Source organism: Cygnus atratus, chromosome 4, assembly GCF_013377495.2.
Source record: "Cygnus atratus isolate AKBS03 ecotype Queensland, Australia chromosome 4, CAtr_DNAZoo_HiC_assembly, whole genome shotgun sequence".
In the NCBI taxonomy this organism is placed as follows: Eukaryota; Metazoa; Chordata; class Aves; order Anseriformes; family Anatidae; genus Cygnus; species Cygnus atratus.
Window position 1 is genome coordinate 61,862,190 of NC_066365.1, and position 25,829 is coordinate 61,888,018.

At 39.2% G+C, this 25,829-nt stretch overlaps 1 protein-coding gene across 4 annotated transcripts in view; it reads left to right on the plus strand.

Moving 5' to 3' along the window:
- The window catches only part of PROM1 (prominin 1), a 55,589-nt gene that overhangs the window by 12,803 nt on the left and 16,957 nt on the right, over nucleotides 1–25,829 (plus strand). For 2 of the 4 annotated variants that reach the window (XM_035568987.1, XM_035568990.1), the window contains exons 2-9: nucleotides 3,767–3,825; nucleotides 9,050–9,255; nucleotides 15,604–15,724; nucleotides 18,163–18,226; nucleotides 20,934–21,023; nucleotides 22,354–22,571; nucleotides 22,982–23,056; nucleotides 24,212–24,275. In XM_035568987.1, the coding sequence (XP_035424880.1) occupies nucleotides 3,767–3,825; nucleotides 9,050–9,255; nucleotides 15,604–15,724; nucleotides 18,163–18,226; nucleotides 20,934–21,023; nucleotides 22,354–22,571; nucleotides 22,982–23,056; nucleotides 24,212–24,275 (897 nt within the window). Of the gene's footprint in view, nucleotides 1–3,766; nucleotides 3,826–7,430; nucleotides 7,458–9,049; nucleotides 9,256–15,603; nucleotides 15,725–18,162; nucleotides 18,227–20,933; nucleotides 21,024–22,353; nucleotides 22,572–22,981; nucleotides 23,057–24,211; nucleotides 24,276–24,935; nucleotides 24,945–25,829 lie in introns of all 4 variants that reach the window. The other 2 variants (XM_035568988.1, XM_035568989.1) reach the window with 2 other exon arrangements.

The window sequence follows — 25,829 nt, forward strand, 5'->3', positions numbered from 1 at the left end:
CTAGAGATGAGACTAGCTAGAGAAGAAAGGCACTTCATAAAAGCAAACATAAATTGTGTAGATGAGTGAATTAAACATAGGCGGAGGTGTCTCTGCACTGTGCTACAGTGAGCTACGTAGCCATATGTGAAAACTTGGTGCTCCCGGTACACACTTTACACAGGGGGGCACAGGACACTCCCCCACTTAACCTTTAAGTACTGCTGTAGTAAATGTGCATACAACCTGAAATGGAGATTCTTGATCCTGCAAAACTCTGAGGCATGTTTGTGCCTACACGTGTAGGTGGGTAAGTGAAGGTAATTTTACATTTGGTTTTAGCCAATAGTATTTTTTTTACGGGAATATTTATATGACTTCCACATTTCATTCAAAATGAATTAACTGGCAATACGTCTAACAGTTGATACCGAGGGCTATTGAAATAGTAAATTCATTGTAAAGAATGGTCAACCGTTGTGTGCTGCCTGGTGAGAAAAACACCCTGAAGCTTCAAATTACTTCTGGAAAAAAAAATCTTTCCCAAGTAATATAAGTAGTAAATCTTTATTCAGCAGGGAATCTCACATTCTGAAATTGAGTTAAAAAATGGGCTGTGTAATAGTAGTCATTGTGCTGTGTATGACATGAAACCTGTTATTTCTCTCACTATTGAATACCTAATGAAATCCATGTGGGAACTTCTTGTACCTGTTTTCAGGCGTTCTTGTTTACTGTAAACCTAAAGGTGCTTTAGTTTCTGATTAAAAGGTTTTAGAGCCTCCAAATTTTGTAAACACACAGAAAGTGCCATTTCCTGCATCAGTTTGTCATAGTGTATTCCCGTTCTGTCATTTTTTTTTGACTGTCAGGATATAAATTGCGGAAAGAGTATAAATAACAACTGTGAATCAGGAATATGTTGAGCAAATTAAGTGTATCACAGGTAATGAGAGGGGTTTGGGATATATATTTATGTATTTATTTTATATATTGGATACTGTCCTTGAAGATGATCAAGCCCTGACTAGACATAGCACTGAGCAACCTGTGGTAGGTGCCCCTGCTCTGAGCCAGGGTTTAGGCTGGGTGATCTCCAGCCTCAACTGCTCTGTGGTTCTGTTCAGTAGTTTTATATATACATACACACATACAGATGTCCATAAATGTATGTATGTAAAACTTTATGTAAAATGTTTTATTTTCATATATGACAGAGAACAAACACATTCAAGTAGAAGAACTGATTAAAAACTCAGTTTTTATTCAACAGGACAGGCTACTGCTTTTTAAATTGTAGCTTGTACTGATTCACAATAGGAAACGTATCAAAGGAAGACTTTGTTAATAATAAAAAACAGCTTCCTTACATGCCTCCTGGCAATGCTGTCACTCCTCTGCTAAATTATTTATGATAAAAAGTTGGCATGATTGTAGGATAATTTTAGAACGGCTTGGATCAGAAGGGAGCTCTGGAGGTGCCTGGGTCCAACCTTTTCTCACAGCAAGGGCAGCTCCAAGGCAGAAACAGCCTGGCAGTTGGGGCTGTGGAGCAGAGGCCAGGAGGGCAATGCTGCAGCATCCCTGGGTGATTGGCTCCTATCTTTGTCCTGCAGGCAGTCTGTAGCAGTTTGTGTGGCTAAGGAGTGCAGAAGCTGGGCCTTCCTCTTCCTTCCCATCGCACTGTGATTTGAGATGGGAGAAACTTCTCTGCAGTGGCTGTTCTGCAGTGGGGTGTTATACGGTGCTAAATGATTGAATAAATATATAAACAAAAGGGTTATTTTAGCCCTTTTCTTCTGCTTGCTAAATCTAGCTGCAGAGAAAATTCATTGTATTACATATTTCATGCACCAAACCTTTCTTAAATTTACTTGCTTGGAAGGTATATAGATTTAAACAAGAAAGAAATTTTGCCTTTGCTGCAGAAGAAAAAACTTGTGTAATAGAACCAGCATGAGTTATCTTTTGGGGATTTGTGCAGTGCTGCCTCATTTGGCTGTGTATACCTCCTGAAACTCCCCGAGAAACCCGCGTGCTGTCAGGGATGCTGTGAGCATCTCTGCACAGGGAGGCCTCTGCCAGCCCCAAGGTGAGAGAGATCTCAGAGCAGCAGCTGTGGATCAGGTGTGTGCTGCCCATAGAGCAGTATGTGATGTGCCCTTTTCTCCAGCGGTCTCCTGACTCTCAAGGTGTTTAGTAGCTGTGCTTGAACATTTTATGAGGATTATAACTCCTCTCTTCTTCCTGGGCTGCTGTTTTATTTATGTTTTGGTTTTACTCCTATTATTGTGGGATTCAGCCTAACCTTCTAGTTTATGTCTAGTTTTTCCAAAATGAGGTTGTCTTGCTATAGAGGGTCCTTGATCTACTGCTTGTGCTCCTCCTTTCAAATATACCTCCCATCTGTGGATGATTTGTGACTTGTTGCTCCTCTGATACGTTAACAGGCTTTTATTTTCAATTTTTAATTTGCAGTCTTGGTGGCTACAGCTTCCTTGCAGGGAATACTTTCCTTGGTACACTGAAAACAGCAGGCGTTGCTCTGCTGTTGTGTTTTTTTTTCCCTTTGAAACAGTTTTCTCTGAGGAACTTCTCAGGATCTCTTGAACTCGCAGACCATCAAGTACTTGTTCTCTCTGCAGGGTGCTGGGGAGCAAGGGCTGTGGAAACTGTTCTCTTGGGGGTTTGTTTTTCTGAGACGTGCAGAACTGGAGAATAGCGAACAGCTATCTGAACGTTTCATGAGTGCTACAAGAAATTCTGAGGGGGCTTGGATTTATGTTTTAGAGGTGAATAGTTATTGTTGAATCTATAGGTCCTTTACTGACCCACCAAATAAGAGGGTATGGAGGCTTTTCTCAAGGAGGTTCAGCTCCATATGGGGTGACTAGTGATAGGACCATAAAGCCCAGCTCGATATGAACGTGAGGGGCAGAGAACTCCTTCCTAATGCGCTTCCTCTTCATCGGAGGAACCAGAAGTTCAGTCCATCATTTCTCCCACACATCCGAGCACAGCCGCGTGTGCGCGGCCTAGCGTGGAGCTAGGAGCATGGAGCTATGTTTCTAACGTTGAGTGGAGCTGTTGATGTTAAACTCCTACCTCATTTTCTTGAGTGGCTGCTGTATCTTGTCTATATTGTGAATAAATTAGATGAGTGTTTCAGATACAGTTGTGATTGCAGCAACCTGGTGTGTGTTAGGCTTTCTGATTTCTTTTGGCAATGTTGTGTACTCTCATGCAAGGTCCCTGTTGGTCCAGGGACCCCCCAAAACATGAAAGAAGAGAAATTGGGATAAAGTGAGCAAGATAAAGAGCTTCTTCCTTGTGTTGTTCTGTCAAGAAATCATCATTATCATGCTTGTTTTGCACATAATGTATGTAATACTGTGTTTATATGTATCTATATATATGTGTATGCCATAAACATGAAGCAAAGCTGAAACCCAGAACTTTGTCCAAGTAATTGATAAGTTTGTGCTTAACTTTTAATAATGTTGCTAAGGTACAGAGGGTGACCTCAGAAAAATCTTCACTGCATTTCAGTGGGATTTAATTGATAGATAACCTGGTTTTCTTCCTGTGATCTCATAAAATGCACAGATGATTAAAAATGTTGGAACCAGACAAGTTTATGGAAACATTTATGTGCTTGCTTATCCTGTTGATGTCTATTCTTAATTGCATCTTGTCTGCCTAAGAGTAGAAGTCATGCCATCCTCCTTCCCCCATTTTTATAATTTATGTTTTTTTAAAACTCTGGAATATTCTTGCTTATTTTCAGATCTCATCAGAAAAGTAGCACAGCAGAAGTTTGGGAATACACAGGGCGATTATCAAAAGGTAAATTGTCTATGTGTATCTACGTAAAATAATGAAAACGGTGAATTCAGTTATATTTCTAAAATATTAAATAGTACTTTAAAGCTATAAAAATAGGATGCAAGAGTGATATTTGAGAATAACAAGACTGATGGTTTCTTATAAAATGTGCGAGCAAAACTTTTCAAAATATCACAAAGGAAATTTCATAAGCCAGTGTAAAAATACTACACATAATTAGGGCTCCCTTATAAGTTCCAGCTGTAATGTGATTGTGGTGCTTATTGTGCAAAGATTGAAACCCCTTTGTGTTGAAAAATACGTTTTTTATTTAAAAATGCTTAAGAGAGAGCCATTACTGCTCAGTTCTCATGTTAATTTCAGCTATTGTCCTCAAAAAGTTTCCATAGTCTACTGATAAAGTATATTTTAGTTTATGTAGTATGCTAATCACATCAAGTATATTCTCCGTTCTCTCTTTAGGTTTGTGATTTTCCTGTAACAGCTGAAATTCTTAGGATATCTGGTAGCAAGAAGAGGTAGAACGTAACTTGGATCTGATTTTAGGCTGGTCTCAAAGACAGCACCCCATCTTTGAACCAGCATCACTGGTTGAGTTCCTGCAGTAGGAATCTTAACCAGGACCACACAATGAACAAGTTGCTTTGTGTCACCCACGTACTTATAGGATCGTGTGCCTGTCAGGTAGATGAGTATGGAACTTGGCACACAGGCACTAAGCTATTGCCTTGAATCAGGTGAGCTGAATGATCTTGGGATTTGAATCATAGAATCATTAAGGTTGGAAAAGGCCTCCAAGATCATCTGGTCCAACCATCACCCTACTACCAATGTCACCCACTAAACCATGTTCCTAAGCGCCACGTCCAACCTTTCCCTAAACACCCTAAGGGACGGTGACGCCACCACTTCCCTGGGCAACCTGTTCCAATGCCTGACTACTCTTTCTGAGAAGAAATGTCTCCTAATTTCCAACCTAAACCTCCCCTGGCACAACCTGAGGCCTTTCCCTCTAGTCCTATCGCTAGTTATCTGTGAGAAGAGGCTGACCCCCAGCTCCCCACAACTTCCTTCAGGTCTCCTCTGAGCCTCCTCTTCTCCAGACTAAACCACCCCAGTGCCCTCAGCTGCTCCTCACAGGACTTGTGTGTCAGGCCCTTCACCAGCTTCGTAGCCCTTCTCTATTCCAGGGCCTTGATGTCCTTCTTGTACTGAGGGGCCCAAAACTGAAGACAGAACTTGAAGTGGGAAGGCCTTGTGCTTCCATATCTTTCTGACAGCAAGACTGTCACTCCAGTGGTTCGATGTATTCTGCATGACATCTGAGTGCATGGGTGTTGTCCTCATGGTACATCAAGCAACTCTTGCCAATCCCATGGGCTTGTTTGGTGGGGCTTTGTGTAGTGGTGCACCACAGATGGTGCCTGCACTCCTAGTGAGGAGCGTAGGGTGGACTTGGTTTGCAGAGTCTTTGGACAAAACGTTAGACCACAGGTTGTTACACATGAGCGTCAGTATAGTATTAAGTAACTATGTAAGTTGTGAGAAATTTGAGCCTAATAACAGCTGTAGTCCTCTGTGGCAAAAGCAGTTGGTAAAATTGTGTGATTATAGGGTGACAAACACAATATCAGGTGTGCTTAAGAATTAAAACAGATTTAGGCCATTAGATGTAGGTCCTAATTCTGACCTGAAACTTTGAAACAAATTTGAGAAGTTAAATCAGGGTAAATAGAGAATCCCTCAGGAGACAGAAGCATCAGAGTGAGGTTACTGTGAAGAGGTACGCATGGCTGTGGATATGCCTCTGGATGAACTTCCAATAGGGAAAGGGAAGTGTGAATGTCACTGAATGGTGTGGGTAATAGGAAATGTTGCCTGGGGTTTTCATTGCCCAAATTCAGGAAGAATGAACTCAGACTAAGATGGGTTCGGTGAGTATTTATTAGGATGATCTGGGAAACACATAGGTCTTCAGAGTGACCTTCTAAGACACCTTCAGAGTGACACCTCCGAGACACCTTCCAAGACACCTTCAGTGACACCTTCAGAGTGTCTTCGAAGACTGGAAGAGTTTGCTTAGCTTAGGAAAAACACTGATAAGGGGTATGTTTATTCCTTATAAATATATATGAAGAGGAAGCATCAGGAAGAAAAAACTGCTATTTGGGCAAAAGATGGTGTTATAACAGAAGCAGAGGCACAGAAACAGGCCATGTATAAATGCATGTTAGAGGAAGACTTGCCAGTTCGCCAAGCAGTAGCAAGAACAGCTTCTGACATATATCCTGTTAAATTTCTGCTGTCATTCCTCCATATCTTTTTTTTTTTTTTTATGTCAAGCTATTTGTAGAATGTGTTAGTGACCCAGGAGGCCCTTCCCAGTTCTGTGCTGTGTATCCCCGTGTTCCCAGCTGGAGTCTTACTGCGGATGTCTTACCATCTCCTGGCAGGGACATGGATCTGCCAGGATAACCTAGCAGCTGAGCACAGCTGCTGTGTGCTCACACAGAGCCAGCACGCTACTGCTGTGATGGCTTTAGTTCTGCTGGGAGGTGTTCTCACTTAAAAGGTTCAAAATCATACTCAGTACCATATTTTTAAGGGAGGATAAGTATTTGTTTTCCTCCCGTTACAAATAAGATACCAAATACGATTTTCAATGTTTTAAGCACATTGCACAGCAGAGGTTTCATAAAGATGTGTGTGATGCAGATGAAAAAATTTCCCTAAAACTTGAGAACATTTCTGATTCTCATACAGCAGACTTTGGATTGAGGCGTCTTGCTGTTTTAGCTAGCCCACTTTTCTGCTGATCACACAAGGAATAGCATTAACAGGTGTGAGCTTGGCATGTGGAAATGAATAGGAAAAATACAAGAACTACAGTTTTCATTGTGAAAACAAAGGGGAAATTAGGTTCTTCGGAAATTCCTGTCATTGAATATTTAGCTTTCAGTGTTTTTCTGAAATATGGATGAGAAGTGAATTAGGGATCTGTTAAATACATTTCCTCAGTCCTTCTTGAATGCCTTTTCTTTTTTACTTTTACATAATTTAAAATAAACCTCTCTGTAATTAGTTGAAAGTAAGGGTGAAATTTCTGTGTAATCTGTTAGGGTCCCAAAACCACTACTGAAATTGCTGCTCTTGTGCCAAAATAAAATTAGCATTGAAAAGAAAATGTTAGTCAGGAATATCACAGATCAGTTATGGCAGGTGGAATTTCTGAAGAAATCACTAAACCACAAAGTAATGCAATCCCTGGCCTTCTCTTCTGCGAGATATGTTGGGAATTACAAGAAACAGATGTTTGGTACGGAAATAACCAGTCTGTGTTGCTCTAAGATGTGTTGGACAAAACCTAGATTCCTTTGTTTACTTGCAAAGGACACCAGAAATTATCTGCTTCTATATTTTACTGTAAATTCTTTTCTGTGATTATTTAATGGTGCTTCTATGTGTTATTTTACTTCGGTAGCTTTTTATTATTGTTTCTGTGTTGCTAATTGTTTTGATCGTGGTTAATTATTCATTACTCAATTTGTTTTTGTGCATGCTGCCTGTGTATTATACACACTCTCCATTTGTTTTGACTTCCACAGCCAGAAAATGTTGTCCTGACTCTCCAGGTAATGTGTTATCTGGTAGATGTACAGCTTTCACAAGAAACTAACAATGTCGATACACACTACTCCTATTAAAACATCCTTAGCTGTTTTTTGTCTTGTTTTAAGTATTTTTTCCATCTAACATATTTTAAAATGTACATTGTAGAATAATTTCTGAAGTGTTCAGCTAACTACAAAAGAAAATAGGAATGTTTTTGTGGGTTAGTTTATAATTCTTTCCAAAAAAAAGCCAAATTCTTCCAAGCACCTAGTTTGTACTCGTTAGAAGGGATAACAGCAGTTAACCAGCAGTTATTAGTAATGACAATTAAAAAAACAAACAAGAACAACAACACGAAAACTAGATTTCATCCTAGAATTGGTAATTAGGTCAGAAATTTGCAACTCTGCTAATGGTGATGGTCGCTGTATTTGGATCAGTTGGTAATTAGGGATTGTGAGGAAGGGCATCAGTAAAGCTGGAAGTGGAGCATGATAGATAGCTTGTGAGAAATTGCAACTTCTTTTGCAGGACAATATGCAGCCCCACTTTCATCCTTTTACTGCCAAGCTGCCCCAGTGCTGGCAGATCTGTAAAAACAAAGAGGATTCGGAGTACTGGTGTGATAATTAGTTCTCCTAAAATTGCAGAAAATACGAGGAGAGAGATTTATTAGGCAAGAGAAACAACTGGAGCATGCCCCCACCACGCTGCCTAGCTCTGCACAGGGACACCTGCCTGCCTGCCTGGGGTCTGGGCGTGTTGGTTTGTATCTGCAGCAGAGCTCGCAGCGTGCAGATCTCGCAGCTTGCCCCCTGGCACCCACATCGCCCTGCATGCTGCTGTGCCAGGGCTGCCTGGCCCAGCTTCACAGGCCTCAAGTGCTTGCACTGCTTCCAGCGTAAAAGCTAGTTAGGGTATTGCATTGCATGCTTCCCTTTCATTCCTTCCAGGCTTTGAAAGCACCCTTTTAGTCGCTGCTGTTTAGCTGCTTGGCACCGGAATAAATATCTTTACCTGAGAGAGCCTAAAATCCACTCCTTTATGGTTTTCAGTCCCTAAGCAATTTTTTCTTCTACGGTTTGCAGAAAGCTCTGCTATTGCAATCTGTCACCCAGTGAAGTACTTCCCTTTGCTGTTCATATGAATCTTTCCACTCGTAACTGATTAAAAAAGAGAACAAAGTGCCCTCCCTCCCCCAAATGAAGTGTTGATCTAGGCGGTCTTGCTGACATCTATGGAGGCCTCTTGGAAACAGATGTGAGAACCATTAGATTTGTGGTCCAGGAAAGCAAATGTGTTCGTTTTTAACTTATTTCAATGGAATCAATTTGCATTCATTTCATGTGAGCATATTTCTCCCTTCGAATTCATTCCTGTAGGTTACCTCCCTAATGCTCTAGTTAACCAAGTGTTAGCTATCGGTGTCTACAATGTCATGTGTATCTTTTTGTTGGAAAGGTTGTCAATTGTTGACAAAAACACCAGGTCCATAACCTCAGTAACTCAGTAGATGGTTTAGCCTTTAGTTTATTTTTTATTAATTTGCTCTGTATTGATTGCAGTTACTGTGTGATATCTGCTATTACCACTATTTTTGTCTGAATTACAGGCCATCTACTATGAAATCGGTTTTATAGTCTCCGCAGCCTTGGGATTGCTATTTATTTTGTTACTGCCTCTTGTGGGACTTTGCTTCTGTATGTGTCGTTGCTGTGACAACTGTGGTGGGGAAATGCATCAAAGACAGAAGAAAAATGCTGACTGTCAGAGGAGCTGTTTTGCAACATTTCTTTTTGTTGCTTCTTTAATAATAAGGCAAGTGTAATAGAACAATACGAAGCTTGGTATAGCACTAATTTTGCAGTGTCATATGACATTATAATGTTACTGTATTAGCCTACAGGTGTAGAAATAATTTCATTAGATTAAATAATATTACTGCTTATTAAAGAAAATGTGACTGCATTATAAAAGTGCTGCTGCCATTGATATCCTCAGGTCATTATGTATTCACTTGAGAGGAATGTAGATATGAAACATTAAAAAAAAAAGCTTGAATTTGACAAACCAGGCTTTTGCCAGTCTCAGAGTAGCAATAGCAGAATGTTACCTTGAACTCCTGAACAGAAGATCCCGTGTCCTGTGTTCCATTGCCATCCCATAGAGACCCTGAGGTACATCCTACAGTTTTGTTCTTGGTCGTGTAGTAGTGGTGAGAAAAGCAACTGTGACTTTATTTAGTATTTGTTGACCTCTACATTGTTTTATAAATTCAGATTAATGGGTTTTCTTTTGGGCACTGAGTGAGTTGTTTAAGCCATGCGTGTACTCGCTGTAAAATGCCTGAGTTTGGAGACATTTTAACCCTGTTAACCTTAGGAGCTGATAATGGGTGATGAAGGGCTGCTGTCCAGACTTTTCTTTTCCCTGTAGATGCTTTCAAAATATGTTGTTTATTTTTTTTTTTGATTTTCGTTCAGCTTCTTCATTTTTTTCACCTGCTCTTTTTTTTGTGTGTGTGTGTGTGATTTTATCTGAAAAAACATTAAATCTTTTGCTTTGTACTTTGCAGCCGTTTAGTCAGGTGGGACATACCTTGTCACTTCACTGTAACCTTGACTTCTTTTTCATTTTACTGCTGTCTGTCATGCTAAATTAAGGCTTTCCTCATGCTCGAATGTAGACCTGGCTGATATCAAGTATTGGACCATTCTCTTTTCTCCTGGGCATCACTAAAAAACATAACACTTAAGTATTCTGAAAACCAGAAAGCCAAATGGTAGCAGGTGAAGCAGGTGATAGACACATCCTTGCCATGATGACAGGAGAAAAGTTCTTCCAGTTGCAGTGGTGCCTCAAAGAAAATGTTATGGGTTACCTATCAGCATGCTGGAGCTGCAGGGATGTCTTTATGCCATGTCTCAGGACCCTGTGTTCTGGTTACGATGCCTGAGGGCTGCTGCCTGTCAGCTGAGTCTCCCGTCAGTCTCTGCAACTTGTGCATTTGCTGCCAGCCATTCCTGTTAAGCATACCCAGGGTAACAACTGCATCTCCCCACGTCCTGTATGGTCAATCAGCGATCCCCAGTAACACTCTTTCCAGGACTAGGGAAGCTGCCCCTTTAACTCATCCTTATTTTTTTTCTTCTGTATCAGACATCAGGAGTATCAGATGCTTACCCTAAGGGAGGGCTTGGCCTGAGCTCTGTCTGCAGGTTTCCACAGGCAGAGATAATCCCATACGACTCCCCAGCTAAGTCTCTAATGCTGTGAGTGCTGCGCAAGGCAAGACAGGCTTTATGCAGGTAATATATATTACTGACCCCAGCCCAGCTGAGACGGGTCTAGTTGTCAGATTTCCACTACACACCTGTACAAAGCAGGAGGCTGATGCCCTTCCTAGATCTTCTTTAACAAAGGAAGAGAAGATGCCACGCCTGGATCTATTTAAAACCACGTCAGCTTCCTTACCATTGTTCTGAAAGGCAAAAGACTTGTTGGTAGCTGTTCCCTCCCCACCCTCTCCACGTGGTTGTATTTTCTGCTTTTCCCCCAACTTGCAGTTTCAGCTTAGTTGGAAGATCTACCTGTAGCTGTTTTTCCCAAAGCCACACTTCTCAAGGACTCTGCCACGGCTTCATGCATAAGCAGTGACATTAATATAAAAGAGTTTGGTCCTGTGCAAGTCAAATGCTTATGGCTACTTGCAGACATAGCCAAAAGAACAAGAGCTTAAATAATCTCCACTGCTACTGCTATGTCTGACTGTGCCATGAAATCACTAAGATGTGTCCCCTCGTTCGTATATGAAGTTTGTGCAGCGTTGGAGGTCTCCCTTTGAAATATTTCTCCCAGAGATGTGTTTAGGAAGGCAGCCATCCCTTGCGGTGCTCTGAAACCACACCTCCGCCAGTGGAGCTCTGCTTTGAGGGACCCACGGTGGAATGAACACGTGGACAGTTGCTGGAGGGAATGAGAGGGGTTTCTAGGGGATGGGCTTGTTCAGGATGTACTGCCCAAATGTGTATTCTGCATCTTCCTCTCCATTCCCTCTCTCTTGCAGTGCCAAGCATTCCGGGATTCTCTCATTCAAAAGATCAAAGCACAGAAGAACAATAGGATGCATGAGCCATTTTTCTTTTTTTTTTTCTTTTTTTTTCGTCTTTTTTTCCTCTTTATTTTTTCAGTCCTTGGTCTGAAAGACAGATCCAAACTGTCTTTCTGTGGCTGGTGAAGTCAGGTCAAATGCACGGTAGAAGAGTAAGAGTAGGGGAAAGATGCTGAACACTGAGCTTGCAATAGATGGTGTGTATATATAGGCAACAACTCTTGAATACTGGTAACATGAAGAAGACTTTTTTTATGTCTCAGCATGCAAGTTCATACTTGCCTGTACGTGCTGTTAATGTAGATTTTTAGGAGATTTCAGCTAGTAGATTTTATTCATGAGGAACATTATTTCTTCTCTCTTCTCACTTTTCCACTGACAGTGTTCTGGTTATTAGGATGAGATTTTAAGTCTACTGAGAAGTTGTGTAAAGGAAAGGCAAAGATGCCAGCTCTTTTTTAAAATAAAGTAAACAAAAAATCTGGCATCTGCTTTCTGAAGGCAAGGTGTACTTCCTGAATTGGGGTTTCCTCAAGGAACAGAGGCAAGTCAGAAGTTGTGATTATGTACACAGTTGCTTATCTTGAAGTAAATAAACTTACATGTGTCATTCTCCAGTAGAAGCATTCTGCATTTGAAATACCTCTTTTGGTAGTTCAAGTCAGAAATACGTGCTATGGTTTTGGTAATTCAGTTTTCATGTATGGATATTATCATGCAAAGTAGGATTCTGTTGATAAAGAGCACAGGATATAGAAGTAATTTATCACGTAGATGACTGAATAGGTGTCATATTCCAAATTTACCACTAAAACAATTATGTGCTTTGTTTTCCAGAGGTTAACTGATAGTTTAGGAACAGGTTTGCTAATTAATTTTATTTCCTAATAGTCATCAAGCTTAGGCAAACACATTTTCTGAGGGAAGGAAATGTAATTTCATTAATTCCTCTACCTCATAAAGACAAGGTATTGGTACCGATATCAAATGTATCAGTCCCAGAAGGTGGTTTGGCTAGTAGGTGGTCCCTTTTCTGTCCTTCCGAGAGAGGTGGTGGTGGTGTAAGTTCTTTTGGAAGTCATGGCTGTTGTCACGTATGATGTGCAAGGGGAAGCTAAGTCTCAAGGAGTGGAGGTGGTATTTGGTATCTTGACAAGTACCTTGTTCAGGCTTCTTTGAAGGCCTCTGGGCTTTGTGGGATTGGTCATGCACATTGTACAGAACCCAGAAATCAACATTAATTGAAAGAATTGGTGAGCAGATTAGTACACAAACCTCTACCCATTATTTTCTTGCATTCAGTATTTAGTAGTGGGGAAGGTGGCACTTACCCAGGATGTAAATCAGTCCAGTGTTCCTATTCTGTGACTTGAAAGTTTTTTAGCAGGCACGGCTAAAGAAAAAGCTTGGTTCCCCCCCTGCAACTGGATTAGTAACTTATGTCACTTGGTGACACCTGACAAGAAGCTGATCACGGAAGGTCTGACTCCCGAGGAGCCTGGTCAAACAATTCTCTAATCTGCTGTAGAAAAGGCATGTCTGTTTTATTGCTGCTTTATGCCTTTCTCCTTGTAGCTGCTTATTGAATGTTGACTCAAGGTTCAGTTATATAACAAACAGATTTTTCCTCTCCCGTGTTAGGTATTTGTTTAGTTACAGTTGTTTAGTTATTTAAAGCATCTCCCCCGTCTTATGTCCTCCCACTCCTTCCATGTAGGAGACTGAAGAGAAAAATGATCGTGCTCAAATCTTACAAAGTACTGTTTTGTTAGCTTGAAATTGACCTTTCTGGTCTGTGAGCATAACATTGAAAAGGCATAAAAACGCTGCCTGGCCGAAGAACAAAGATGACATTATAAACCCGGACCGCTGAGTGATACACAAATGTTTACTTTTCCTGATAGCTTGAGGTCGTTTTTCTTCAGATCTGGGGGAGAGGAAAAATAAAGGGAAAAAACCATCTTTGACTACCTTGCTAGAAGAACGTTTTTGAGACGATTGCCATCCCTGGAGAATGGAGAGAAATGATAAATCGTGTGTGTCCACAGTGCAGAGCGCTTACTGCTGTTTCTTCTGCTTACGCTGCAAGTTGCTTGGTTTCATGGCATTTTACGCTTCCTAAATTCGCTTTCCACAGGTGGTAACTAATGGCTGCTGGAGTGTTTGGCCCTGTTGGAAATGTAACTGTGCCACTTGCTGTTAGTTAAGCCATTAGGTGAATGTCAGTGGCCCTTTGTTAGTGACTTCTGGGAAGAGAGCTGATAGCCAGCTTTAAGGACAGAGCTGTGAAATTGGGGTATGAGAAGCTCTCTCTTTATGTCAGATTCTGTCATCCTGTTCTGAATTTTTCTTTTGGATCTTGAGAGAAACATCAGCGAAGGAATTCTAATAGACAGCAGCTGTCTTGCTTGCGCGTAGCCTTGCCATCTCTTCATGCTCTGAAACCTGAATTTTCCTACTGAGCGTCTGTCAGCGCAGCTGAACAAAAGTTCTTGCACTTGAGAGCGGTCTTGCTGGGAGAACAAGCCTTTACCTTGCCACGGAAAGCTAAAGTAGGAAAAGCAAGATAAAGTTTTGGTTTTGGATCATGGATAAAATGAGGAGATGAGCCTCATCAGTGTGCTTGATCCTGTCTTGCCAGGATTTATGTATCATGTTATTCTAGGCACTCATTTACTCCCCAACATCACTTTCTCACTTGAGTGCCTATGTTATGGCTTCCTTTGAACATAAATTCTCTGGAGCAAAACCTGTTCTTACTTATTCTTAACTTTGCCCAGTAGGGAGCTTAGTATGGGTTTTCTAGAAGACCTCTTTAAAAATAGTATGTCTTCTTGATGCCAACACGTGAAGTTTGTCGGTTTGTGAGGAGTAGAGTACCATTGGTGTTAGTGACTCCCTTCTGTCACTGGGATGTCCATCATGTCTTTTTTTCATGATACTGCCTCTCTATTCGCTAGGATTGAGCTGTTACACTGCAGTGCAAGCTAAGAGACTGAACAAACGTGCTGTCCAGAAATGCCTGTGATGCAGCAGTGCTGCCCCTCTGGGGATGTGCCATGCCTGAGCTGAGTGGTTCCATGCTGTCTACCTGTTAAAACCTACACCAAGTTAGTGCTAAAGCCATCGAGTGGGTTTGTATTCAGCCTGTGTTTTGGGCTGTTACCACTGCATTCCTACCTCAGGCCGCTGTGCTCATCTTCTGCTGCCTGTGACTGCAGAAGAGCCTTTCCAACTGGCAGGATAGCTGTTGTGAATATGAGACTTTTAAAACCAAAATTCGTCCTTCAAGTTTATTTTACACATAAACTAGACTAAACCCCTAAGTATTATGTATGCTAAGAAAGCTTTTGGAGCCTCTCATGGGATTTTTAATTGCCTTTTTACTTAACGTTTGTGCAAATCTATTGTGTTATGGTTAGAATTTTACAGTGGGAATGATCAAATAGGAAATAATTAGCAGCAGTGCTCATTGGAAGCCTTAGCTCGCTTTCCACCTTTTGTTTTATTATCAGGAAATGTTTATACATATATTTAGAGTTAATAGGGTCTATTCATGTCCTTTTAAAAGATGTATGTAATTATGTAAATAAATAGGGCCATTATGAGTAAAAATTGCTGAAGTTTCCAAATGTAAAATATTCCTTTTCATAGCTATTTTATGAACATTTGCTTGTAGCTGTGTCAGCATTAATGATACTTGTGGAAGTGTAACGTTTGTAAGTCTCATACAATTTACCTAGACTATGCACAGTGTCTGACAGTATCAATGCAAATGGTAAGTGGCTATAAATTAAAAACTTCTGAAGACTTTGGGTTAACATTGCTTTATTCTTTCTGTATTTGAATTAGTAGTACCATATCTGCCCTTACGGCTAATTCCTCTACTCCACCGAGTGGTGGATGTGAGGATTTTATTGTAAGAAAAAGACGATGTAAACTTAGGGAGACCATTATTTTGATTATATTTTTTTCCGTCGTTTTTTTTGTTCTGTTTTAAAATGTCAGAACGGGCATTTACATTAATAAATATCTGTTATCTGTATTTTTTGTAGCATTGGAGTACTTTGTGCATATGCCGCCAACCAACACTTAACTAGTCAAGTCCGAGGAGCAAAGAAACTGGTTAACAGTAATTTTAAAGATCTGAAAGTTTTCCTTAACGACACTCCAGCGGTAAAGAATTTTTTCTTTATGGGAAATGAGGGCGGGAGGGAAGAACTATAATAACTGTTTCTTTCTGTTTGGTATAAATTACACCTACAGTATGGTGTTTGTTCTTTGTGTGGCAGTCTCATGAAGTACGGTCAATGATGGGAGGTAAGAAGTTTTCACATAACTGTTAATGTTTGGGAGCAATATTTGAGCTGGACTGCTGGAGGCTATTACAATGATGCTTGTTCAGTGAACCCCTTTTCCTCTCACTGAACTAGTGTAGACTGCTAGCAGGTGAAATGTTTGAAAAAATATGATTTTAAAAGCAACACATATTAATAAAAAACAAAGTATTACATGAAAACTTGGTTTCTTTGGTGTTTCCCGTTTGCTTGTCTTTTGGGCATGTGTACTCTGGGAATGAACTATGGTAACTTTATTCCAGAATTATTTTTGACTGTTTTTTTCTTTAAAACAGTGTAGTACTGTGCCATATTGAAAGAAAAAATTCTCTCCTTTCTGCTGTCAAACTTTCCTTGAAGTCGCAAAAGCAGTAGCTTTTTGTACTAAAAGAAAAAATAGAAATGCTAAGACTTGTATACTTCCCCCTATACAAATTTCAGTTCTTTATGGTTTGGGAGGAAAAATGTCCTACAGCTGTATTATCTTGCCTTTATTTAATTTACTAGTATATCCATTTTTCTTCCATGTGGCTGATAAATTTGAAATAGTTGGTATTCACACGGTGGGTGTGGTGGCATCCCAATTACAGTAATTCTGGGCTTCCATACCCCATAAGCTGCTTTTCTGCTGGCAGGTCTACATGAGAACAGGAGACATCTGGGGAGTGACATTTAAATTTTTCCACATCTGGAGTTGTTCTGTATACAATTATTAATTTGTGCATGGTGGTGTGACAGTAGGGTGATGGAGGTATATGGCAGGAAGTGGAGGTCATGTCTCGCATCTCTCTCGAGACAGAGGGCCTTTCGTGAGCCTGGAGCTGCCTTGGGGCACCAAAGGAAGGTTTGCACTCAAAGATGTAATCCAGTTGCCTCAGAACCCGCTAGTCTCCTCTTCACAGCGTGATTAGTGCCCATGACAGGAAATGAGAGTGTAGACAATCTTGTTGCATAGAAGAAGCTATCTAAATAGAGAAAAAAAATAGACGCTAGCTTAAAAGTTAATAAAAACACCTGAATTATTGAATCTAAGTGCCAGGATTTGAACATTCATGCTAGGAGTTTGTCAAAATCTCAGATATGTAGTAGGTTTTTAGTTAATATGTGGGATTACTAATTTTTCTTTCTTAGACTTGATAGCACTTAATTATGTAATCATCAGTTATATCTTATAAGTCATTTTGACAGAAAAGGTACAATGGTATCATGTATAGATACATGCACGTAAGAATTTCTTGAGGAAAAGAGAAGGACTGTAGTTTGTTGAAAAGGTTGTGGAATTCAATTCATTGGCTATAAAACTCTGAAATCCTAACTGATGTCCTTGCCTCATGATTAGGAGGTGTATAACATAAGAGGATTTAAAAAATGAAGTCACGTGTAAAGAGTTCTTGCCTGTAAGATTAGCAGACTGCATGGGTACTGAGTGATACCACTATTAGTTATACTGAATCACATTCTGTCTGTGACATTGCTGGAGATGATGTAAAACTTGTAGACCTCCAAAATCTTAGTTCTCAAGTTAGTTTAGGAAAACACCCCAGCCTAATGCTGTCCCACTTAAAAAACTAAAGCCTTCTTGGTAAGAATTTTTTTTTCTCCTTTGGTTAAGAAAACTCCTGTGTCATACTTTGTTGTTTAATTACATCCACTGTTGTATAATGTGTGGGTTGTTTTGTGGGTGATGTTTTGTTTGTTTCTTTTTTTTTCTTTACTCCACTGAAAACTTGAAACTGGACCAAATCCATTTGTGGATAATGAAAAACATTTGCATTAAGGCAGAATGACCAGCTCCTTTCTGTAAGAGAAGCTCTGAGAGGCTGCCCAGATAAAAGCCAGTCAGGATTGTGAATTTTCTTCAAAGCTACCATCCCATCAATTTGTTGCATGTCTCTCATTTCCAGAGAAATTTTCTTTTTCACTAGAAAAATCAAATAAGAGAGATGAAGACATGCACAAACTTACTGTGCCTGACTGACTTGAAACCTTCATATGGCCACCGTTCCTCGGGTACTTAACACTTTTAAGCTGAATCTTTTTCCCCAGAGATGTTCCAGTTATGTAGATTTCCTGATTAACCGCATCTTTTTTATGTGCAGTTCTGCTAAGCAGGGTTTTAAAATATTTAGTTAACTGAAAACAGAGCTCCAGGATTTGGGAGGTTTGCACAAATATTTGGATTGTTTCAAAGTGTGGCAATTCCTGACTCATTTGAAAGCATTACTTTTTTTTTTTTTTCAATTACTTTAATAGTTTTTCTTATTATCTTTTTTTCAGCAAATTGACTACTTGGTGAGCCAGTACAACACAACCAAGGATAAAGCACTCTCTGACCTAAACAGTAAGTACTTTTGATTTAAAGGGGGTTAGTGATGTGTATTTAAAGCCTTCAATAAGATGATGTAAACAGTTCATAATGCAAAGTGAAATTTTAGTTATAAGAATATAGTTTGCAAACACAATTACTGTTCTTAATCGTAAATGAGACTAAAACCTAAGATTCTTTGCATATAAATTGTCTTGGAGCTGCTGTAATGCACATTATTTTCTGAAATAATTCTTTTGTTAAATCACTTACACAGTAGGTCAGACTGAGATTTTATTTTCCTTTTTATAGTTCAGTAGCCACTAATACCTAATGCTTTTTTAGAGTATTATTCTTCAGTTTTTGACTGTGGAGCCAAATGTGAAAGAGGAGAGCTGCTAGCTGTTGCCACAGTTACAATGACTGATAGATCTCCACATTTGTTTATTTTTGTTGTTATGCTTTGTCCTCTACTCAGCTAGAAGTTGAGATATGTGTTTATCTTCTTTCCAAAGCTGCTTAGTGTCTTTGGCATTTCAGGATGAGCAGTTGAAGAGCGAGGGATAAAGCTTGACGTACAACTGCTTCACCTTCTTCTTCAGTACAGTCATGATACAAAGCATCACCTTTTTATATGCCTCAATAAACAGAAACAACCAAACCTCTGACGTTTTTTAGAACTTAAGCATGACTTTCCAAAAACAATGATAATAGAAAAGGGTGATCATATTCAGTACAGATTAGAATTCAGTATATATTGTTAGCATGTGTTAATAAACGTGGCAACTTGGGTACAGGTCTGCATTTCAGACTGAAATGCAATACAAAAATACCAAAACTGATTTTAAACAAGATTGCTGGAAGCAAATGTATTGATTTATCATTCCTAGAATCTATCCTTCAGTGTAGGTTTAAAGTGCATTTTAAAGATAGTTTTCAACGCAGGCAGCTTGGCATACCTCCAGGTCAATGCGTCTCCGCTGTGAAAGGCTACTAAAGCACACTGAAGGTGGTAGCCAAAGTAGTAGTTGCACATCTCCCTAATAAACTCTAGCCAAGAACACTCTAGTCTAAAAAACTGTGACATGTTTAAGTCTTTAAAAATAATAATAATAATTTAAAAATAAATTGACATCTACACTTCAAATACTAGCTTGTAGCTTCCCAGGCACTCCAAACTGAAAATTCAAATTAAATATTTATTTACTCTCAATGCCTGTTCAATGCGTTAGTTAACAGGAGCATAGCTGGATCTGTGATAAGAGTGCTCATCAATAAATAAAAATAGCTTTTATTTTCTTGTATAGTACTGAGATACCAGAATTAAGTGTGTGATACCTGGGGACAAAAGGATTTCATTCAAAGGGAATCAACAGCAGCATAAACCTCGAGAGAAATGTAGATGAGTTCAGTTTGCCCGCCCTAAGGAAATGCTGAAAAGTCTTTTCTGCTTGGTAAAAACCTCATCCCAAGCTAGAAATGACAGTCTTGACAGTAATCGATGCTTGTGTACCACTCAGTATTCCCATCTCATCGAGAGCAAAAGCCAAAAAAGCTGTTTACTGTAACGTGAAAATGAAGAAGACCCAGCAGCCACCTAAAGGATATGTTACGTTAAGATGCTTCACCAATCTCTGCTCTTGCACTCGTCTGTCTTCCACACACACCCGTTCTCATTTCTGATGAACTAAGATTCATTTGTGTTTGCGGGCAGTGAGGCAGGAGGGTTTGGAGGGTGGGGATAGTTCTGAGCAAGCTTGAAGCTGGTGCTGTGAGCACCAGAGCTGAATGCAGCGTGTGAGGAGCAGTGACTGGCAGACACGTGCATAACGCGCTTAAGGGATTTCAGCAGAGGTGTTTGGCAGGCTGTGGGTGACCTTGACACATGAGGAACAACGAGTAAGGAAAAGAATCTGTTTCCTTCTTTCTCTTGCACTACAAAACCGTAGCTTGTAGTGAATGAGTATGCCACAAAATTCCTTTCCAGATGTTAGACTGTGTTAAGGTAGCATGTGGAAGAAGTCTGTTTCCAAAAAAAGTAGTAAATGTAATGAAATGCAGATTCTGGAGTCTATTGGAATGTTCATAGAATCATTCAGGTTGGAAAAGACCTCTAAGATCATGTAGTCCCACTTTTAACCTAGTACTGACAAGTCTACCACTAAACCATGCTACTAAATTCTACATCTACACATTTCTTGAAGACATTCAGGGATGATGAGCACTTCTCTGGGCATCCTGTTCCAATGCCGCACAACCCTTTCAGTAAAGAAATTTCTCCTAATATCCAACCTAAACGTCCCCTCGCACAACTGGATGCCATTTCCACCTCATCTTATCACTTAGTGCTTGAGAGAAAAGCCCGACTCCCACATAGATACAACCTCCCTAAGGTCACTGTAAAGTATAATAAGGTCTCCCTTGAGCCTTCTTTTCTCCAAGCTGAACAACCCCAGCTCCCTCAGCTGCTCCTCATAAGACTTGTATGGGTCTTTATGTATATGGTCAAGTGCTAGTGAATATTTTCCACTGTATTTTGATGTAATGCTGTCCTTTATAAGCCTATAGCTAGCTAAAGGAGAATTGAGTTATTGTGTTACCTTCTGTCGCTGAGTTTTGACTGTCGTGCCTTAGAGAAATTTTAATACTTTATCTATCCTTTGTTCAGTCTGATAGCACCTGTGCTAAGAGGTAGTTTAAACTGAACTAGTATGTAACATTTTTTCATCTCTCCATGCCACAGATGTTGGACCTTTGCTCGGTAGCAGAGTTCAAGAACAGCTGGGGAAAGAAGTGCGTCCCGCACTTGATGCGGCTTTGACAATGGCAGGAGGTAAAGATGTGCATATTCGTGTATTAATGTTCTGTTGCCATGGCAAGACAGGCGTCATCTTTCTAGTTCACAGCATGGGATGGCTTTATGCGGCGCTATGGTTCTACTTACCATTTTTCTACATGTCATGTTGCTTTTAGACTGAAGATGTCTGATGTTCTAAGATTTATAAATGTATTTAAAAAGTAAATCAAGATTTAGGTGCCATTGTTGATACCTAGTTTCAGCAGTCATTGAAGACAGATGAAGTCTGTATTCCCTGTTTCAGGTGGTTGGCCCTTTCCGTTGATTATAAGGGAGACTGGGAGAGCTGTGCTCTAAGATCTCTCTGTAGGTCGTTGCAGGTTAGCCTTCTACAGGTCAGTGAATGAACAAACTTTGGCCTCATCACTGCCAAGCCTACTATGAGAGTGCTAGCAGTTTCTTGATTGTACCGTTAAGTTTAGCATTGCTTGTGCTTAGTTCTGTCTCCTTTAAAGAAAATACTTTTTTTTTTCCCATATTTAAGGTTTTCTTTTTTCAGGAATCGGGTACACCTTATAGAGCAAAGTGAAAGGCATCCTTCAACTTGAGTCACTTTGTGTTCTGTTTTTTTTTTAACTCATAAATTCTTTCTTGAGTTCTTTCTCATTCATTTGTCATCATTCTCCTTTTTTGCTTTATTTCTCTTATTTGTCTTGAAGTCAAAGTGGAAAGGGCTATCAAAGGTAAAAAAAAAAAAGATAAAACCTTGTGTTATGTGAAATGTGCTTTATTTTTGTACACTTGTGCATTTTTAGTTGTATCTGTGTGGTTTTTGTCTTAATACACCTGTTTAGTGTTCTTTTGTTTTGTGTGATTGGGACAGAATCCGAAGGCAGGCAGTGTTAACATGCATTAATGCTTGGCCGTTGCAACACAATCTCTTTTCCTTTCCTCTTGCAGCTACATAATTTCTTGAGTTGGATTACAACTGACATGTTGAAAATACTCTCTTGTGGATATGGGCTTTCTTTTGATTTCTAATAACCAAGCATTAAGGTTCTTTATTGAAATCTCAGGTTAAGAAAAATGAGGGAAAGAGAAGAAAAGAGTAGTCTGAGAAATGGGTAGAATCTCAATAAAAGTAGCTTGAGCTCATTAATTTGTTTGTAGGAAAATGTAAGTGATTTATTTTTATCTGCAAGAAATATGTATTCTGTGCTAGAGGGTTCTTCTGGGAGGGATGGAAAGGTTATTTAAATCAGTATTTTTGAGGAGCTCATAGTGTTTATATGTGCATGCATACTTTCTCTACCTGCATCTAGTTTCTAACTAAAGATTTTTTAAAAACTATATCTCATCCTTGCAGCAATAAGAGAAACGAAGGAGGCACTGGAAAATGTGAGCGTCTCTGTTGAGGTTTTGCAGGAAGGCACTGAGAGGCTTCATGCAAATTTGACAGACGTTAAAATGCACCTGAGCAACACCCTCAATGATTCTGCATGCTCTGCAGCACAGGCTGCCTCAACTTGCAATATCATCAGGAATTCATTAAATCAACTGAACATTAATGCCAATTTTAGTGGGGTAAGAGAATATTTTTCAGACTTGCAGTGTGATTGCCTTGAATAAGCCCATTAATATCTCTGCAAATTGATGGTTCAGTGTGCTGTCGCTTGTGAGATAAGTGAACTTCACATATTCTGTGTTTCTGGGTAATTCCAGTTACTGTTTTCATCTTCTGTGTAGAAGAGAATAAAATGTGTGTCAAGCAGCTATGTTAAAGTGCTGCTATGGGCAGCAAAATAATCTGCTCTGCCCGAAAATGCTGAAGTTAAACTTTGCTTTTGTACAACAAAGGTTTCGGGGGTGTGCTAGAAAGATTCTATTATAAATGGTCTTTCTAGTTTCTTTGCCCTCACTGCTATATTTGAAATATTAGTAAAGTAGCAAGACTACTACTTTGATGTGACTCAAGAATGCTTTTTGTTTCCTAGTTGCCGGGGGTGAGCTCACAGCTAGCCAAGGTCAACGATGTCCTTAAAATAGACCTTTCTAGTCTGGTTCAGAAGGTATGTTTCCTGACAAGCTTGTTAGTGCTTAATTAATAAACGGGGATAGTTACGTATCACCTGTTTTCCCTTAGCTTTCTCAAGCAGAATTCGCTTGTTCCCACCTTATCTTGCTTCATGGTAGATACATGTCATTATTCCATTGTTTGACCAAGATTTAATATTTAAATGTATGACTGTGGCGCTTTACATCCCCAGGATACTACACTTTAAAATTGTTTTGCTAATTGTCTGCTTGAAAGAAGAGTCCTTAAAAAGCAAAAAGACAGAAACGTGGATCTGGTAGCAGACTCTATATTTTTAGTTTACATTAAAAAAATAAAAATCCTAATTGGTCTCCTAATTAGATGTATTGAAATTCCAACTATCTTGATTTTTTTTTTAAATTTGTTATGTGCGTATTTGATCTTAAGTCTGGTGCAACAGATCTAAGGCAATTACTATTGGTATTTTTGCAAGTCTACAAAATACTGTGACTCACCTATCCTTTCACCTATCAAAAATAGTATAGTTTGAGCAGTTTATAAACCTAGCAATTTGAAAACATTTGTGAATAACAGAAGGGCACTTTCTTGAACCAAAGGCTACATGTTGGAGGCCTAGACCCCTGCAAGCTGGTGAATTGATCAGGCCTGCAGGAAAAGGCTTCAGGCGTCCACTGCAGTGGCCTCTCCTTTCTGTCCAGCTGAGCTACTGAGCTTGGTCCCCACAGCTTTTATCTTTTCTCTCCCCTTCTCACTGAAGAAAATGGATTACAGAGATAGATGGGTTTCATTGTTTGCATAACACGTTTCATGTTAAGAAGGCATAGACTTGCAGGGAGGCGGTGTTTCGTGTGCATTCTCAGTTTTGCATGAATTAGATCTGACAGGCAAAAGTACTATAAAATTTGATGTGATTGTGACAGATGCATGTGTATATAAATTAAGATAATTTATAAGGAATATGATGGAGTCCAAACCAAATCTGAAATGCACCTGACTTCATAATTTGCTTTGACCTTTTCTAATGTGCAGTAATAAAATGTATTTTTTCATAGTATTACCACATACATTTTACCATATATAAACTTTCAGTCCTTGTATAAAAGGAAAAAATTTCAAGTAATTTGGCAATGTGGAACTTCGTTATAATTTTTCCAACTTTTATTTTTAGGGTTATGCAGCATTTAATGATACTCCAGACTTAGTGGTGAACCAAACTAAGAACATCTTATCAGGTGAGGACAATGGAAACTGTATTTTCGCTTTAGCTGTTTAATGCTGATGTTTTTACATCAATTACTGATCATTTGTTTTCTTCTATTGATGATATATTTCCTGGGCTAAAGATCATTAAAAATGAAATGTAAAACTTAACGTTTTGCAAGATTTGATGCCACAAATAACATAAAGAGGAAGTATGTCTTAATGAAGACCCAAAATCTAAAAATAGTCCATATGGTGTTTTATGGAGGAGTTCTATTTGTTGGGCTTTTTACTCCTCAAATAATGAGAAATCATGAGATCCCAACCGGAAACTGATGCTTTACCTTTGTTTGGTCGCAAGCCTAATTTTGTTTGACCAATATGTCTATGCTATACTCAGGGATGTGATGCTTTTAAAAAAAAAAACAACAAAAACAAAACAACAACAAAAAAAACAACAAACCTGACCCTGCCTGCTGTTTTATTAAAATGTAGCAGATGACAAAGGGGAGGTAGAAGATGTGCCTTAATTTAAATGCCTGTCTTAATTACTTTGTTATTCTGACTTCAAATTGTGGATTTTGACAGTACCTGGACACTTGACACTGACTGAAATGTAGTATAATGTATGTATACTAATCTGTTTTAATTTTTGTTCTTGCATTGTGGACCTGTTCTGCATAAATATACAGCTGTTCCTTGTAAGTTTTTCGTTTTGTTTTTTTGGCAACATGAAACACAGTATGTATACAAGCATAGTATACTGTGTGAACTTGCCTAAAATGAGCCCACTTTCTAAGAGTGTGATGTGATGCTTTTCATTAGGAAACCTAATGCAGATTTGCTCATTTACCATAACTGCTGATATCCATAAACACAGACAGGTCATCTTAATGTATCCATTTATTATATCTGTACTTTTTTGTTTTTATAAAAACTGAGTTCGAGTTACAGAACAAACAAAAACAATACTTCCACTAGAGAAATTTCATGGTAATTTGTAAATTTTTCTAAAAAAGAACATTTTTGTACCTGGTTGAGCTTAATTGGAAGAGAAAACATCAAAACACAGAGCTTGTCCAGTTGTCAGAGAAAGAGGAGGGTGCTGCCTACTACCAAGTAGCAACCTATAGTTGTACATCTTGATGCTTTAAGGATGTTCCAAGTTCAAAGAAAAGGGAGGAATAGACACAAACTGCATTTTACAAATAAAGAATAATAAGTCAATGAATCGTGTCTTTGTGCATTTAAATTGTGTGTATCTAAATTGTGAGCACAAGAGTTGTTCATAATTTGAGAAAAAAATTGGCTTAACTGATCATTATCTGGAGTGTTGCTAACTAATTGGAATGAATTTAAGTAATCTTCTTCAATAAGACTGAAAGTAACTATTATAGATTATCAATATAGGCAGTCTAATCTCTTTCACAGTGTTGTATTCCCAAGGGGTGGAGTTTAAATAGATTTTGATCTTCTCCTTCATAAACCTAGTGGCTAATTGTCTCACTCAGTGTTACCATTTGCAATATTGCATGAAAAGCAAGATTTAAGATGGCTAGATAAGTGGCACATTCATTGTAACAAAA